The sequence below is a fragment of the Cyanistes caeruleus genome, unplaced genomic scaffold (genome assembly GCF_971803275.1).
Source record: "Cyanistes caeruleus unplaced genomic scaffold, bCyaCae1.hap1.1 HAP1_SCAFFOLD_94, whole genome shotgun sequence".
In the NCBI taxonomy this organism is placed as follows: Eukaryota; Metazoa; Chordata; class Aves; order Passeriformes; family Paridae; genus Cyanistes; species Cyanistes caeruleus.
The window spans coordinates 116214-130467 of NW_028255897.1; the positions used below are offsets into that span (position 1 = coordinate 116214).

Consider the following 14254-nt stretch of genomic DNA (forward strand, 5'->3'; position numbering starts at 1 on the left):
GGGAAGCCCTGTGAGTGCCCCAAGTGCAGGAAGGTGTCCATGCGCTGCTCCAGCTCCATCCCCCATCAGAGGACCCATGTTGGGCAGAGCTCTGATGACCCACGTACCCAGTGATCTGTGTTGAGAACACACTGGGCTGGTGGTCATTTTGATTTGGCCCTCATTTTCATTCATCTTCATCCCTTTAAAACAGACAAAATTGGGGTAAAAGTCAACAGATTTGTCAAAGGCATCTAAAGCCTCACTTTTTACTAGTGCTTGAAGGGAATCTGGTATTCAGGGAGGTAATGGGGAGGGTTTTGGGGGTATTTGGTGTATTTGTCTCCATCTCTTGGCACTCAAGGAGACGAGTGAGTTCAATCTGTCACCTCAAAATCACTCAGTGCCATTGAAATCTACTTAATCCCACCCAAAATTACTGGATTCCACAGTCCCTCAGGGTGTGTTGCCTTAAGTTTTAGCTTTCATATTTTTCATATTCTGCACTGCCTAGGTTTGTAGTTTTGAACTTCCTATTAAGTGTTAGTGAGCTCCCTTCACAGAGTAGGTAGACAAAACAATTCCTTTTCTAGCTTGATACCAAGGACAATTGTTACAAGTTCCAGGCCCAAAAGCATGAACAAGGGTGGACTGTAGAGAGAAAACAAGAAGGATGGGGCTTCATCATCTGAAGCTGTAACTGGACAATGAATCCAAATATGCAGATGGACCTAAACTTCTGAAAATGTGAGACCTCATGATCACTTGTCCATTTTTGTGACCATTTCTGGTCTATCTTGGGTGTAGCCCTGGCCAGGCTCTTGTACTGCCCATGGTGTATTTAAATCCTTCTAATAAACTTTATTCTTAACTCTGTCCAGCCTCTGTTCTTGGTCAGCCTTCTGAAGGCATCAGGTGGAATGGGGTTGGAAGGGGATTGGGTGAAGTGGGATGCAGATCAGGAGGGGTGAGATGAGCATTGGGTGGGGCAGGATGGGTGGGATGGAGTTTGGGAGGTGTGAAATGGTGGAAATAGAGCTTGGGAAGGGGGTCTTCATGTCCAGCAGGGATGGGGTGGGTTGAGGTTGGGATTGGGGAGGTGAGGTGGGGTCTGCAATGAGACAGCCAAAGTTTGGGGGTGATGAAGGGAGCAGGAGGCCATTACTGAGTTTTTCTGTGAGATTCCCCTGCCCAGGGATGCAAAGATTTAGTTTCAAATGAACATTGTTAAAGTGAGAGGCATGGGCAAGAGGGAATTCCATCCCTCTGCCTCAGAGGATGGGCCCTGTGAGCCCAGGAAGAAACTCCACCCTGGACCCCTCGTGAGGTGACAGCCCAGGGATTTCTGATTGGGTTTGGGCCCCTGGGGTTTCTCCCTTGCTGTGTTCCCAGTGGTTCCTGACCTTGAACTCCACCCTGGTTCTCAAACCCCATCTCCCTGCCTCTGTTTGGGGCTGTCTCTGGATCTGAGTTTGTTCCTGAGCTGAATAAATGGTTTCCTGAGCAGAATCCCATCTCGTTGGTGTCCCATGCCTGTTCCTGGTAACTGTGGCTTCCCTGGACATGATCCTGCAGCCTGGCCCTGGAACGCAAGACCTCACAAAATCAAGACCCCCCCAGACCCCCACAAAAATCGAAAAATTCCCTAAAATTTGCCAAATCCCCTGAAATTCCCTTAATTTCCATAAAATTCCCTTCTATTCACCCTCCACTGCCTCCGCAGACGGTGCCTTGGGGACACCTCAAGGAATTTAGAGGGGGTCTCTCCTCCCCCCCCACCCCGAAAAACCTGCTGCTTTTGGGAAAAAAATTCCCCAAAATCCCTTGGATTCAAGGAGGAGTTCCCCATTTTTGATGCATTTTTTGGGGGTTCCTGTCATGCTATTGGGAACGACGAGAAGCACAACATGGACTCTTATATGAGTTGAAAATGAATGCAAGTTTAATTACCTGAGATCTTCTTTTATAGACCGATATGTGAAAGTACAGAAAGGTAAAACTCTTATTGGTTAGCGAACAAACACAACACTGCCACTGGTCAGTGGGATACACCACCCCACGACCTTCTCTTGCAAGAAAACAAGAAACTGACAAACAGCACCTGCAAGGCTGTCTTCTGTCTCTGAGGATTGTTTTAATTCCTCCTTTTGATTTCCCAGGCCACTTTCTCAGGTGAAACTGAGAAAGATATGCAGCTTGCTTTTCCACAGGCACTGTGCTCCCTGCTTTGCTCATAGCGCGTGTCACTGAGAGGAGAAAATGGAGGCTGTCACTGCTGTGGTGTCACAGAGAGGGGAACACTGGGGCTGTCACTGCTGTGGTGTGTGATAGATTGACATTTAAGATAAAAAGACAAACAGCAAAGGAAGTTAAGGTTGCTGGAGGCTGATGGGAGTTGTTTCTCCTGGCCAATATCTGGCCATTTCGAAGAACTGACGGTAGTTTTGACCATTGAAATCTGACATCAACCTGTGAACATCACCCCATAAAACTTAAGCCCGGGAATTTCTCTTTCTCTTTGGTTTCTGGCTTTTGAAGAGGTAACAGGGCTTCGGTTCTGCCTCCCCCCCTCCCAGGCCAGACAAGGCCGCGGGGGGAGCGGGGCTGGCCGGAGTTCTGCGGTTCCTGGTGGTGGATGGAGACTGTGAAGTGACAGGAGCCCCTTCCCAGAGGAGCTGAAGCTCTGGTAGGGCTCGCTGAGCCTTGTGCAGCGGGGCTGCCGGGCCAGGCTGGTTCCTGGGTCAGCTGCAGTTTCTGATGCTGCTGGCCTTCAGCAGAGACTGCCGAGGAAGGGGAGGGAAAGCTCTTGAGCTGCGGCGTGCTGAGACAGTGGCCACACTCCTCCAGAGCAGCTACCAAAATTCTTCCGTGGCAAACAGCTCCAGCTGCTGCCTCGGCAGAGATCAAGGCCTGGGCAAGAGTTTAACCCTTTCACTAGCCAGATGAGACTTGCAGATTAATCCTTTGTCCAGAGAGAGGGGAGGAGAGAGGGATCAACATGGAAAGAAACAGCATCAACTCTCAAAGGCAGTGAGGGAAGGAATTAACCCTCAGATGGGAAGAGAAGAAGGAGATGCCTGAATAAGCTGAAGTTTTCTTTTGTTCGAGCCATGGAGAGGGACAATAATGTTCTGAAAAAACTCCTTTCTTTCCTGAAACAGTATTTTGGGGGGAATGGAGTATTTCAAAGTGTAGATCTGAGCAAAAGTAATTAATTGATAAAGCTGAGTAAATGGTGAAATCATTGTAATCCTAGGAGATGCTGGAAGAGAAAAGGAGAAGTGAGAGTTGTTGAAGATTTGTGGCTCTTAAGAGACAAAGCAAAAATTTCTGTTTCCAGAGATGGTCACAGAGACAAATGAAGAGAGCTTTTGCCTTTGAAGAACTCATCCTTCAAATGACACCCCTTGAATCAAGAACACAGCTCAGAGTGGTGTGAAATGGCAGGAAAGGACTGATGGCAGAGTTTTCTGGGCCACTGGCATCAGAGCAATAGGAAGCAAAGCACGAGAAAATGGTTTTCTGGTGAAAAAACTCCATAGATTGACAAAAGAGAACTTCTTTTTCTCAACAAAGACTGGTGAAAAGACTATAGCAAACTTAGGACTGTTTTAACCACCAGCTTTTTTTTCCCTCTATGTTGTCAATTAAGGACAGGAATGGCAGCGTGGTGGGGAAAAAGGGTTTCTGGAAGTCTTTTTCTGGTTTCTTAACCTTGTAGTTTGGTTAATAAACTTACTCATTCCTTTACATTTTAAGCTTCTTTTGCCCTTCTCATAATCCACATCTCACAGCAAGAAATGACTAAGTTTTCCAGTGATTTTTTAACTAATGCTTTAAAACCACGAGAGGTGGCACAGAGAGGAGGAAATTAGGGCTGTCACCATTGTGGTGTCACAGGGAGGAGAACAATGGGACTGTCAGGGTTGTGGTGTCACAGAGTGGGGTACACTGGGGCTGTCATGGCTGTGGTGTCACAGAGAGGAGGAAATTTGGGCTGTCAATTCTGTGATGTCACAGACAGGGGAACACTGGGGCTGTCACTGCTGTGGTGTCACAGAGAGTGGAACACTGGGGCTGTCACAGAGAGGAGAAAATAAGATTTTTTTTTTCTTGTTATGAACATGAAAAACCATCCTAGTAAAACAGATGTACATGTATACATGGAGTAAAGAACACTTTTACAGCAATCCAGAACTTGTTAAGTAGATTCACAATTGATATAATGTGATATTATAATGATCCAAATAATGTATAGTATAGATTATTCAATGTACTTTATGTACTATCATCCCAGAGCCTGCAACAGCTGATAAATGAGTGACGGATTGGACAATTATGTCCAGATAACAATTCTTCAAGCTCACTGTAAGGATCCAGCTGTTATATTAATTCACTGATTGCCAAGTCAAACTGACCTGAATATTGTTTTGATGCAGAAAACTTCTGGGTTTATTGGTAAATTCTCCATCCAGGTAAAGTTAAGGCCTGGCCTGGATCTCAGCTTTAAACTGGAGGGAAGCCCTTAGCTTTCTTTCTTTAAACAAAATTCCTAACAATTAGAATTTAATCAACTAGCTATTATTTGGATGTCTTTCAGCTTAACTTTGAGATTACTGAAAACTGTGTTGAATTAAATTTATAATATACTTGTTCAAATGAAGGAAAAGGTTAAAGAATGAGAGAAACCTGTGCAGGGTTAGCTATGTATTTTTTCAATTCAATTTTTAAAAAATGCATTTTTCGGAAGTTGACAGTAATTACAGTAATAATGCCTGGTGATCACCTTATATATATGTATATACATAATATTTTATATGCAACTTTATATTATAAAATGCTACATTACAAGTAGATGTATAGAGAAGACAGTTTCAAAACATTCATTTATTGAGAATACTGAAGCAAAGCAAAAATCTTTTAAATTTCTTGGGATGAATGACTATCATCATTTTTCATGTTATTTATGAAAAGCAAAACCAGCAGATATCATTAGAAATGCAATATCTATATTTATTCTATTATGCAATATTTGTAAACTTTTTGATTTACTTTTGAAAGCATTTTATTCAATAGGGGCTTCTCTCTGAAGCTCAATTGTGACCGCAATAATTTGCAGATTAGCCAGCAATGCAATTTACAATGCTTTTGATCTTTGCATTGCCTAATTAAATTTTTTATTATTATTATTGTATTTTTCCTCTTGTTGCTTGATTTCTTCCTTTCAGCTGCTTTGTGGAAAGCAGCCCAGGGATGCTGAACTTTGTATTGATATGTCCCGAATCCACGGGTTTTAGAATCGCTCCCAAGTCTCTGTATAGTTGTTCCTCTAGGCTTTCAACAAGTTTAGACACTCCCTTTGCTAAGATAAAATTCAGGGAGGTTTGCACAGATTCTGCAGCTTGCAAGAATTTTGAGAATTCTGCAGCTGACTGAGACAAGCCCGTCTGTTCTTTTTCTGAGCCCGTATTGTCCATTCCTCTCCCGTCTCTTGCTTCTGCCCTGTTTGTAGGAGATACCGTGTCTTGTGTGGCTTTTACTGCCATAATTCCATCCTTTGAAAGGATTTCCAACACTTTGGGTGATGTCTTGTGAGATAAAGGTGTCCCAATCCCCATGGAATTACAGAGGCAGAGACTCAGCCTTTTCCAGCATATCCATCAGGGTCTCCCTTCCTGTGCTGGTCTGTAGCATCCCTTGCCTGTGTTTCAGAGTCCCATTTAGTGAAAATGACTTCATAAATCACTCTAGAAGCCAACAGAGGTTTAGTTGCTGCCTGGTCTCTAAGAGTGGCCTTTCTATATATTCTCATGTTTATCTTATCCCACAGGCTTGGGGTAAAAATTTTCTGTGGATCCACGTTAGGGAATTCTGCCTGTATCCAGGATAGAAGGCTTTTAAGCTCATCTGTGGGTACAGAGATTGGGTGCTCCTTGACCACAGTTTCCAAGATAGCCAAAACCTCCCTCTCAGGTTTGGACATGTTTCCCATATTTTTGCTCCCTTTTGACAACTTACCTGACCTTACAGTCAGCTTTTCTCTCAGCTCCTCTATCCGTGATCTGTTCCACAGCTCACAGACGTCTGGCTCTGGCTTATCTGCTCTCACCAGCACCGGGATTACCAAGATCTTATTTTTCTCCTTTCCATGGAGTTTTCCCAGATTTCCACTCTCTTCTTTTTTTTTTTGTTTTTTCAAAAGGGGCATTCACATTCAAGGTACCAAACATTTTGGTGCCACTCTGTCTTGATAGGACATTCGTGGTTGGGTTCGTTTCCCCTCTTGGACTGAGACTGACGAGAGAGAGGCAGTTTTCTCTTGTTTGGACTTGGTTGTTTATTCTTCTTTTATCTCCATTACATGTATACAGGGTACAAGGAGCCACAAGCAGCTATGAGCACTAAGATAGAAAGGTGCAAAATGACTAACAAAGATCTTCTTCAAGGTTTTTTATATGTCCATTTACCCAGTTAATAAATGCCAAGTAAATTATTTTTCTTAGTGACCCAATTACCCAACACCTGTGTGCTGCACTGCAGCATTCTCTATCCAATCACCTACTACTACCCAAAAACCCCTAGAGGAAGAACATGAAGAAGAAAGGAGGACAAGAGACAACACCCTAAATCCTCCGTCTTGTCTTCTGTTCTCTAAACTAGTTTAAACTCCAAACTTTTATCTTTTTCACCCAGTGACATAAGAAAACTTTCTAATTTACACATTTACACCTCTAGCTTTTCTATTTAACAATTGTTTTCAGGATGTTATATGAAATTCAGAGTTTTCTTGGATGTCAGAGCCAGGTATCAGAGATAAGGGCAAAATCTCTGTGCCTCTGACTCCAACAAATTGTCTGAGTGGTTTTCCAATAATCCACCTTTCCTGGACACCTTTGTTTTTAAGGGCTACTTCCCAAGGAACCCTCTGAATAAGTTTCCTAAATAGGCCAATGTCTGCTTTCCAGAAGTTCAATGTAAAAGTCTTATTTTTGTTCCTTCCGATTTCACTAAGTATTGAGAATTCTATAATTTCATGATCACTGTGCCCCAAGCGGCCTCCAACCACCACATTGCCCACCAGCCCATCTCTATTTGCAAACAACAAATCTAACGTAGCTCCTCCTCTATTGGGCTCACCCACCAGCTGCAACAGAAAATTGTCCTCCGTGCACTCTAAAATGTTCCTGGACTGCCTCTTTTCTGCTGTATTAAGTTCCCAGCAGATGTCTGGCAGGTTGAAGTTGCCTATAAGAACAAGGGCTGGTGATCCTGAGACATTCTCCAGCTACTTACAGAATGAATTGTCCACCTCTTCTTCCTGGTTGGGTGGACGATAACAGACTCCCAGGAGGATAATGTCAGCCGTGTGGGCCTTCTTCTTAATTCTTACCCATAGACATTCAAATTCGTTGTCACTAGTTTCAATACCTGTGGTGTCAAAAGCCTCCCTAACATAAAGGGCCACCCCTCCACCTCTTCTCCCTTTCCTGACTCTTCTGAAGAGCTTGTAGACATTCAGTGCAGTGCTCCAGTTATGTGAGTCATCCCACCATGTTTCCGTGATGGCAACTACATCATAGCTTTGCTGTTGCACCATGGCGCCAGCTCCTCCTGATTTTTTCCTATGCTGGGTGCATTGGTATCCATGCACCTCAGCTGGGCTACTTATTTCACCCCTAAACAATGGGGCTCACCTTATTGTCACCCTGACAAGAAGGACACCGTTTTTTGCCAGATCTTGCTGTGTTTTGCAAGATCTCATGTGGCTCTTCACATGAAATCAGTTGACAAGAGACAATTAGAGGCTCTTGAACGTGTTTGTGGAGAACATGGGCTGGACTGTTGACCCTGGCTATTGATGTATTGCTTCTGGTGTAAACAAGAGTTGGACAGTCACTCGGGCACGTGAAATAGAGGAGGTGTATAAGTGTCAGCCGTGTATCACACGGGTTATTTCCTAGTCTAGAGCACAGTGGTTGATTGATTTTGTTGGTACACCATTTGATCAGTTGCCTGGATTGAATGTTCCAAGGGGTGCAGAGTACTGTGTGAACAGCAACAGTTTTTGAATGCATTGGAACTGATTGAAGATTTTGGGCAGAGAGTATTAGCAGATATTAGCTTTGAGCTTAAATGCTTAGCATTATTACGTATTAGACAAGGCAATAAGGTAGTGAACACCAAGTGTGGACAGGGAGTTGGAGTTCCCCAAAGTTGGCAAGTTCAGAGTAGCGAATGGGACAAGGCAGAAAGACAATGGTGACATGCATGGCCATGGCGATGTTAATGTTGATTTTTGGGGGTTTGTCAATGTATGGAGAGGGGGCGTTTCTTGACAAATCACAAACGAATGTTTGGGTAACCTGGCTAATGCATCTGGTATTCAGGATTTTGGTCTCAGTTTACAGCAGGCCAGTGACCCTTTTTGAACTTGCTTAATTGGCATTCCCCTTCAGGAGAATGAAACAGACTTTTCTGGTTGGTGGGACCCTAAGACAGTAAATTTAACTAGTGGCACAAATAGTGACTGTCTAAGTCCAAAAGGACAGTACACTTGCCTGTCTATGCCTAATGCACCCTGGCAGAAAACAGTAATTGAAAATTTGAACTGATCGTATCCTATCGCATTTCAAGAATTGGATTTGTTAGCCAGTGTTTTCCCAACCTTGGATGTTAATGTTGCTGTTCTGCCTAGCTGTGACAGCATGACCCCACCGTGGACACCAGTTAATGGTACAGGAGTAGTTTGGTTTGGAGATCCCTGGTTTAGCTGGTTACAGAAGCAAGGGGAAAAAACATAATTTGAAGATTATTAAAATGTTACAGGGCAATCTTCATAGAACAGATTAAAAACAGGGGTCTGACAGTAAATACTTCAGGAGGGTGGGAACTCCCACTGGGAGTATTTTTGATTTGTGGAATCGAGCATGGCCTGCTCTTCCAAGGTGACCTGTTGGTGGACGACGCTATCTTGGTTGACTAACATTATTTGCCCATCACATGAGAGATTTATTGAATGCCAGTCAAAGTCATCATCAAAGATCATGTCAATCTGTTCAGAATGTTGATGAGACTTGTAATGATAATGTGCAATTGCCATCACTGGTGGCTGTCATTGCAACATCTTTCCTTTTACCGGAGGAATGGCTGCCATAAATGTGAAAAACATAGCTCATCTTGCCTGTTGGGGAGAAAAACAGCTTAGTTTGATTTTGAAAATGCTGAGTGAGTTGCTAACTGATGTTGATAGTATCAGGCATGTCACCTTGCAAAATCACGCACCTATAGATTTTTTGTTATTAGCACATGGACAAGGGTGTGAAGATTTTGAAGGTATGTGCTGTTTTAACTTATCTGGCCACTCCCAAAGTATTCATAAACAACTGGCACAATTGCATGAAATTATGAAACATATCACAGAAGAACATGACCCCTTTTCAGACTGGCTTGCTAGTTTGGGCCTAGGGGATTAGTGGCAGACCCTAGTTAAGGGAGTAATAATGTTACTGATTGTATTTTTAAGTTTTATGCTGATTCTTCCTTGTTTGTTACAAGGCCTTCAACAAACATTGCACAATTTAGTTACTTGAATTTCAGAGAAAAGAGAGGGAGATGTAGGAGTCTGGGCTGCATCAGAACAAATTTGACCATAAAGGGAAACAGTTAAGAATGAGGGCAAGGTTATCAGACAGGGAAGGAACAGTTGTGATCAGCAAAATAACTCAAATTAAGAGCCAAACAGGATGAGAGATAGGGAAGTTGAGCAAGTTGTGGTCCAATATATGCAAATGTAATTATCCAATAAGAATGCTTATAAGGGCGTGTGAACAGCGCGTGTAGTTAGCATGCAACTAATTATAGAGGAGATGCATGCATGAATAGCTTTGTATACAGTATAAATGTAACCAAGTTTGGAGAATAAACAAACGATCTGATCATCCTATTGGTGCTGTGTCATTCCTGTTCCCACGTGAAGAAATGAAGACCTCAGCAGACCTTCATGGACTCTCTCAGATTTTTCATTTCTTTCATCCACAAGCACCTGCAAAACTTGGGTGCTCCCTTCCCCTTAAGTTTGAACATCACAGAGAGAGAGGGACAGAGAAGCTTGCTGGGCTCCAATGGCTGTACACATGTAACCCACCAGTGTTGTTTTGCTCAGCTTTTCTCCAGCAGGCAGCATTAACCAGGTGAGGCTGCTCAACGGCTCCTAGCACTTTGGCATTGCCCACAAAGGACTTGGAAGTGCATTTTGTCCCATGATACAGGGAATAGATGAATGTGCCACAGCAGTCAAGGGCTGGTCAGTGAGCAATGTCACCGGGGAGTGGCTGCCAAGGGGACTCTGTACCACGGGTGGCATTTGACCCTCACTGTTCAGCCAAATTCCCACCCACCCCAGGTTCCACCCCTTCAGCCCAGTTCTCTCTACTCAGGCTCTGAGGAGACCGCAGCAGATCCTGTCACAGGCCCTGCTCAAGTCTGGGCACACGACATCCCCTTCTTTTCCCTCCCACAGGGGTTCTGCAGTCCCCGCCTTGTTCTGCCAGGGCCTGCAATGGCTGCAGGAGGATTTGCCACATTCCCTGCTGTGCCTGACCAGTCTGTAACACTCCCAGTCCCCCTCCCTGCCCTGTCTGCAGACTGCTTCCAGGTCTGCCTTTCCCAAGTGCCCAGGACCCTCTGGGATGGCTCTGGCCTTTCCAAGGGGTTTGAGAGAGGTCACACAGAGACACTACCCAGCCTTCTCCACATCCCTGACACCAAAGGCCTTTTTCACATCCCTCAGTTCCAGGTCAGTGCCCAGAACACAGCACAGCTGTGTCCAGGTCCTCAGGGTGGTTCAGAAGGAGAAGGCAGCTGGGATTTCTCCCCACAGACCCAGCACTCCAATGTCTCTCTGTGCCATCCATGGCTGTGCTGAGCATTTTCCCTGCAGCTTCCCTGCCTTGGATGTTTCTCTCCATGCAGTCCTCAGCACAGCCCAGCAAAGAATTCAGGTGGTTTCCCAGAGGACATTCCTCCTGAGTGAAGTGGCCTCAAGGCACTGTTTGTGCCACTGGAATTGTGCCAGCCTGGGTGCTGCTGATGGTGTTGGTGCTTATGGATGCTAAATCTAAACCACAGTGCCTGTACAAATTACAGGCCGCCTGGCTCCTCGGGCTGCCTGAGAAAATAGCCTGGGAAAAATATGAGAAGGAATTAAAACAATTCTCAGAGATACTAAACAGCCTTGCAGGTGTTGTTTTGCAGTCTTGTTTTCTCTTGCAGGAGAAGGCCAGGGGGGTGATGAGTGCCCCTGACCAATGATGGTGATGTAGCACTTTGTTAGCCAATAGGAGTTTCTTTTCTGTACCTTCCACGTACCAGTCTATAAAACAGGCCTGAAGTAATAAAACAGAGAATTCTCGTGTTGTGACTCCCTTGAGAGTCCATTGTCGTTCTTTAAATCAGTCTTCTCAATCAGAGCGACAGGTGCTCACTGGGGTTCATCTCCCCACACACACACCATGCACTGCTGAAGTCTCCTGAGTACAGAGCAAACATGGACTGCTGGCCTGGTCCCTTGGTGTCCCTCCATGCAGGGACAACCTCCTGCAGGTGAGGGCAGAGGCCAGTGCTGGCAATGGTGGTTGCAGGGGCTGCTGGGGCACAATTGCCCTGGGGCACCTTCCCACATTGTCCCTGGAACACAGACAGAGCCCAGGCCCTGTTCAGCTGCTCCCTCAGGTCCATCCCAGGAGCTCTTGCTGCGCCAGGACACTGCTGTACACTGAGGTTTGCTTTGCCAACCCATTCCTGGAGCACATTCCTGACAGCAGCTCTGGAGGAGAGCAAAGCCTTCCTGCCCTGCCCTCAGGAGATGTCCTTTGCTGCTGGAACTGCTGCTGGAACCCAGCTGTGTCCCGTCAGTGCCCATGGCCTGTCCCTGCCTGTGGGCACAGCACGGACACGCAGCAGGACAGTGACCAAGCTGCCAGAGCACTCTGGCCTGGCACCCACAGAAGGGCTGAGAAGGGGAGTGTGGAGCTGGGAAGAGCGGCTCTGAAAGGACCAAGTGCTGCTGCTCCCTGGCAGTGCTGCTGGTGTGGGACTTTTCCCTTTCTCCCCTCTAACTGCAGGTCTGAGTTGGGATCCCTGATAAAGAAGGCAGTGCAAGGCAGTTTATTTTGTTCAAATAAAGCAATAGTACAAATCCTGGTTTACAGAACTTCTGGATAAAACTCGAGGCAGACAGCGAATTAGATGAGGGATGAATAAAACCATTTAATTGAGCACAACATTATGGCAAGAATACATTGCCACCACCAAAGACTGGGAATGAGCCAGTCATGAGTTCCATTCTGAAAACTATGAAGCAAAAAACAAACCCTTTTTTGCTTCTGAAAAGTATCTAGTCATCATTTTCCTTAGGGAATCCCTGAGCTCCTGGTTCCTCAGGCTGTAGATGAGGGGGTTCAGGACTGGAGGCACCACTGAGTACAGAACTGACAGTGCCAGATCCAGGGATGGGGAGGAGATGGAGGGGGGCTTCAGGTAGGCAAATATGGCAGTGCTGAGGAACAGAGAGACCACAGCCAGGTGAGGGAGGCAGGTGGAAAAGGCTTTGTGCCGTCCCTGCTCAGAGGGGATCCTCAGCACAGCCCTGAAGATCTGCACATAGGAGAAAACAATGAACACAAAACAGCCAAATAACAGAAAAGCACAAACTATGAGAAGCCCCAGTTTCCTGAGGTTTGAGTGAGAGCAGGAGAGCTTGAGGATGTGTGGCACCTCACAGAAGAACTGTCCCAGGGCATTGCCATGGCACAGGGGCAGGGAAAATGTATTGGCTGTGTGCAGCAGTGAATAGAGAAAGGCACTGGCCCAGGCAGCTGCTGCCATGTGGACACAAGCTCTGCTGCCCAGGAGGGTCCCGTAGTGCAGGGGTTTGCAGATGGACACGTAGCGGTCGTAGCACATGATGGTCAGCAGGGCAAGCTCTGATCCAAAGAAGAAGAAAATCAGAAAAACCTGTGCAGCGCATCCTGCATAGGAGATGTGTCTGGTGTCCCAGAGGGAATTGTGCATGGCTTTGGGCACAGTGGTGCAGATGGAGCCCAGGTCAGTGAGGGCCAGGTTGAGCAGGAAGAAGAACATGGGGCTGTGCAGGTGGTGGCTGCAGGCTACGGCGCTGATGATGAGGCCGTTGCCCAGGAGGGCAGCCAGGGAGATGCCCAGGAAGAGGCAGAAGTGCAGGAGCTGCAGCTGCCGTGTGTCTGCCAATGCCAGCAGGAGGAAGTGGCTGCTGGAGCTGCTGTTGGACATTTCTTCACTCTGGCCATGGAGTGCTGTTGAAGGAGGAGAAAGTGACAAGTCAAGGGAGACTTGGCTGAGCAATGTCCAAGTCCCTTCTCCCAGCCCGGCTCCTGCTGCTCTGTGCCACCCAATTTTCCTTTTCTCAGAGCCCTTCCTTCAGCCCCGTGCCTGGAGCTCTGCTGGGATCTGGCCCCATTGCTGTGATGAGCAGGGGCTCTGCCCATGGACAGTGAGGAGTCAGCTCTGCTCTGCAGCAGTGGGGTCATGGGAACGGGGTCAGGGGCCAGTCCTGGGGTTGGACTGCATCAGCCCAAACTGCTCCTGAGGCAGAGGAGCCTGGCAGCATCTCCTGTCCCAGGGCTCAGGAATAGTGATGCCCAAAGGCAGTTTGAAAGGGTTTGGGTGTGCCCAGAGAGATCAGAGAGAAATGTGCAATGCCAGAGCATTGGCTGTAACTCAGTGGAGGGTGCAGGGAGCTGCTCTGTCACTCCATCTGTCCCCAGCTGCCCTTTCTGAGATCGAGGGCAGGCACTGTGTTCCCCTGGAAATCAGCCTGACACAGCTGAGAGCAGAGGGACCCACAGCAGAGCAAACTGGTTCAGCCTTTCTCAGAGTCTCAGCCCCACTCCTGGCCAAGGACACTCCTGTCCCCAGTGTCCCCTGGAGACAGCTCACAGCTTGGGTGGCATCCCAAGGACACACCAAGGGTCCTGTCCATGGCACTGCTGGAGGAGAGTCGGGTCATTCCCAGCCTCCCAGCCTGCCCTGCCCAGAGCTCCTGGGGCAGAGGGAGCTGGGACATCCCATTGCTGTGTCCAGCCTGCACAGGAGGAGCCCAAGGGCTGGGCCTGCCCTGCAGCTGGAGCTGCCATTCCCAGAGAGCTGTCAGCAATGCCAGGAGCACCTGGGCAAGGCAAGGAGAGAGAGCCAGGCCCTGAGGAAAAGCCTTTCCTTGCCCAGCCCTGCCCAGCCCCTG

At 46.8% G+C, this 14254-nt stretch overlaps 1 protein-coding gene across 1 annotated transcript; it reads right to left on the reverse strand.

Moving 5' to 3' along the window:
* Window positions 1-12330: 12330 nt before the first annotated feature.
* On the reverse strand, window positions 12331-13287 carry LOC147646496 (olfactory receptor 14C36-like). Its single transcript, XM_086873299.1, has one exon. It carries the CDS (start codon window positions 13285-13287, stop codon window positions 12331-12333), a length of 957 nt encoding a protein of 318 aa, XP_086729425.1.
* Window positions 13288-14254: the final 967 nt, after the last annotated feature.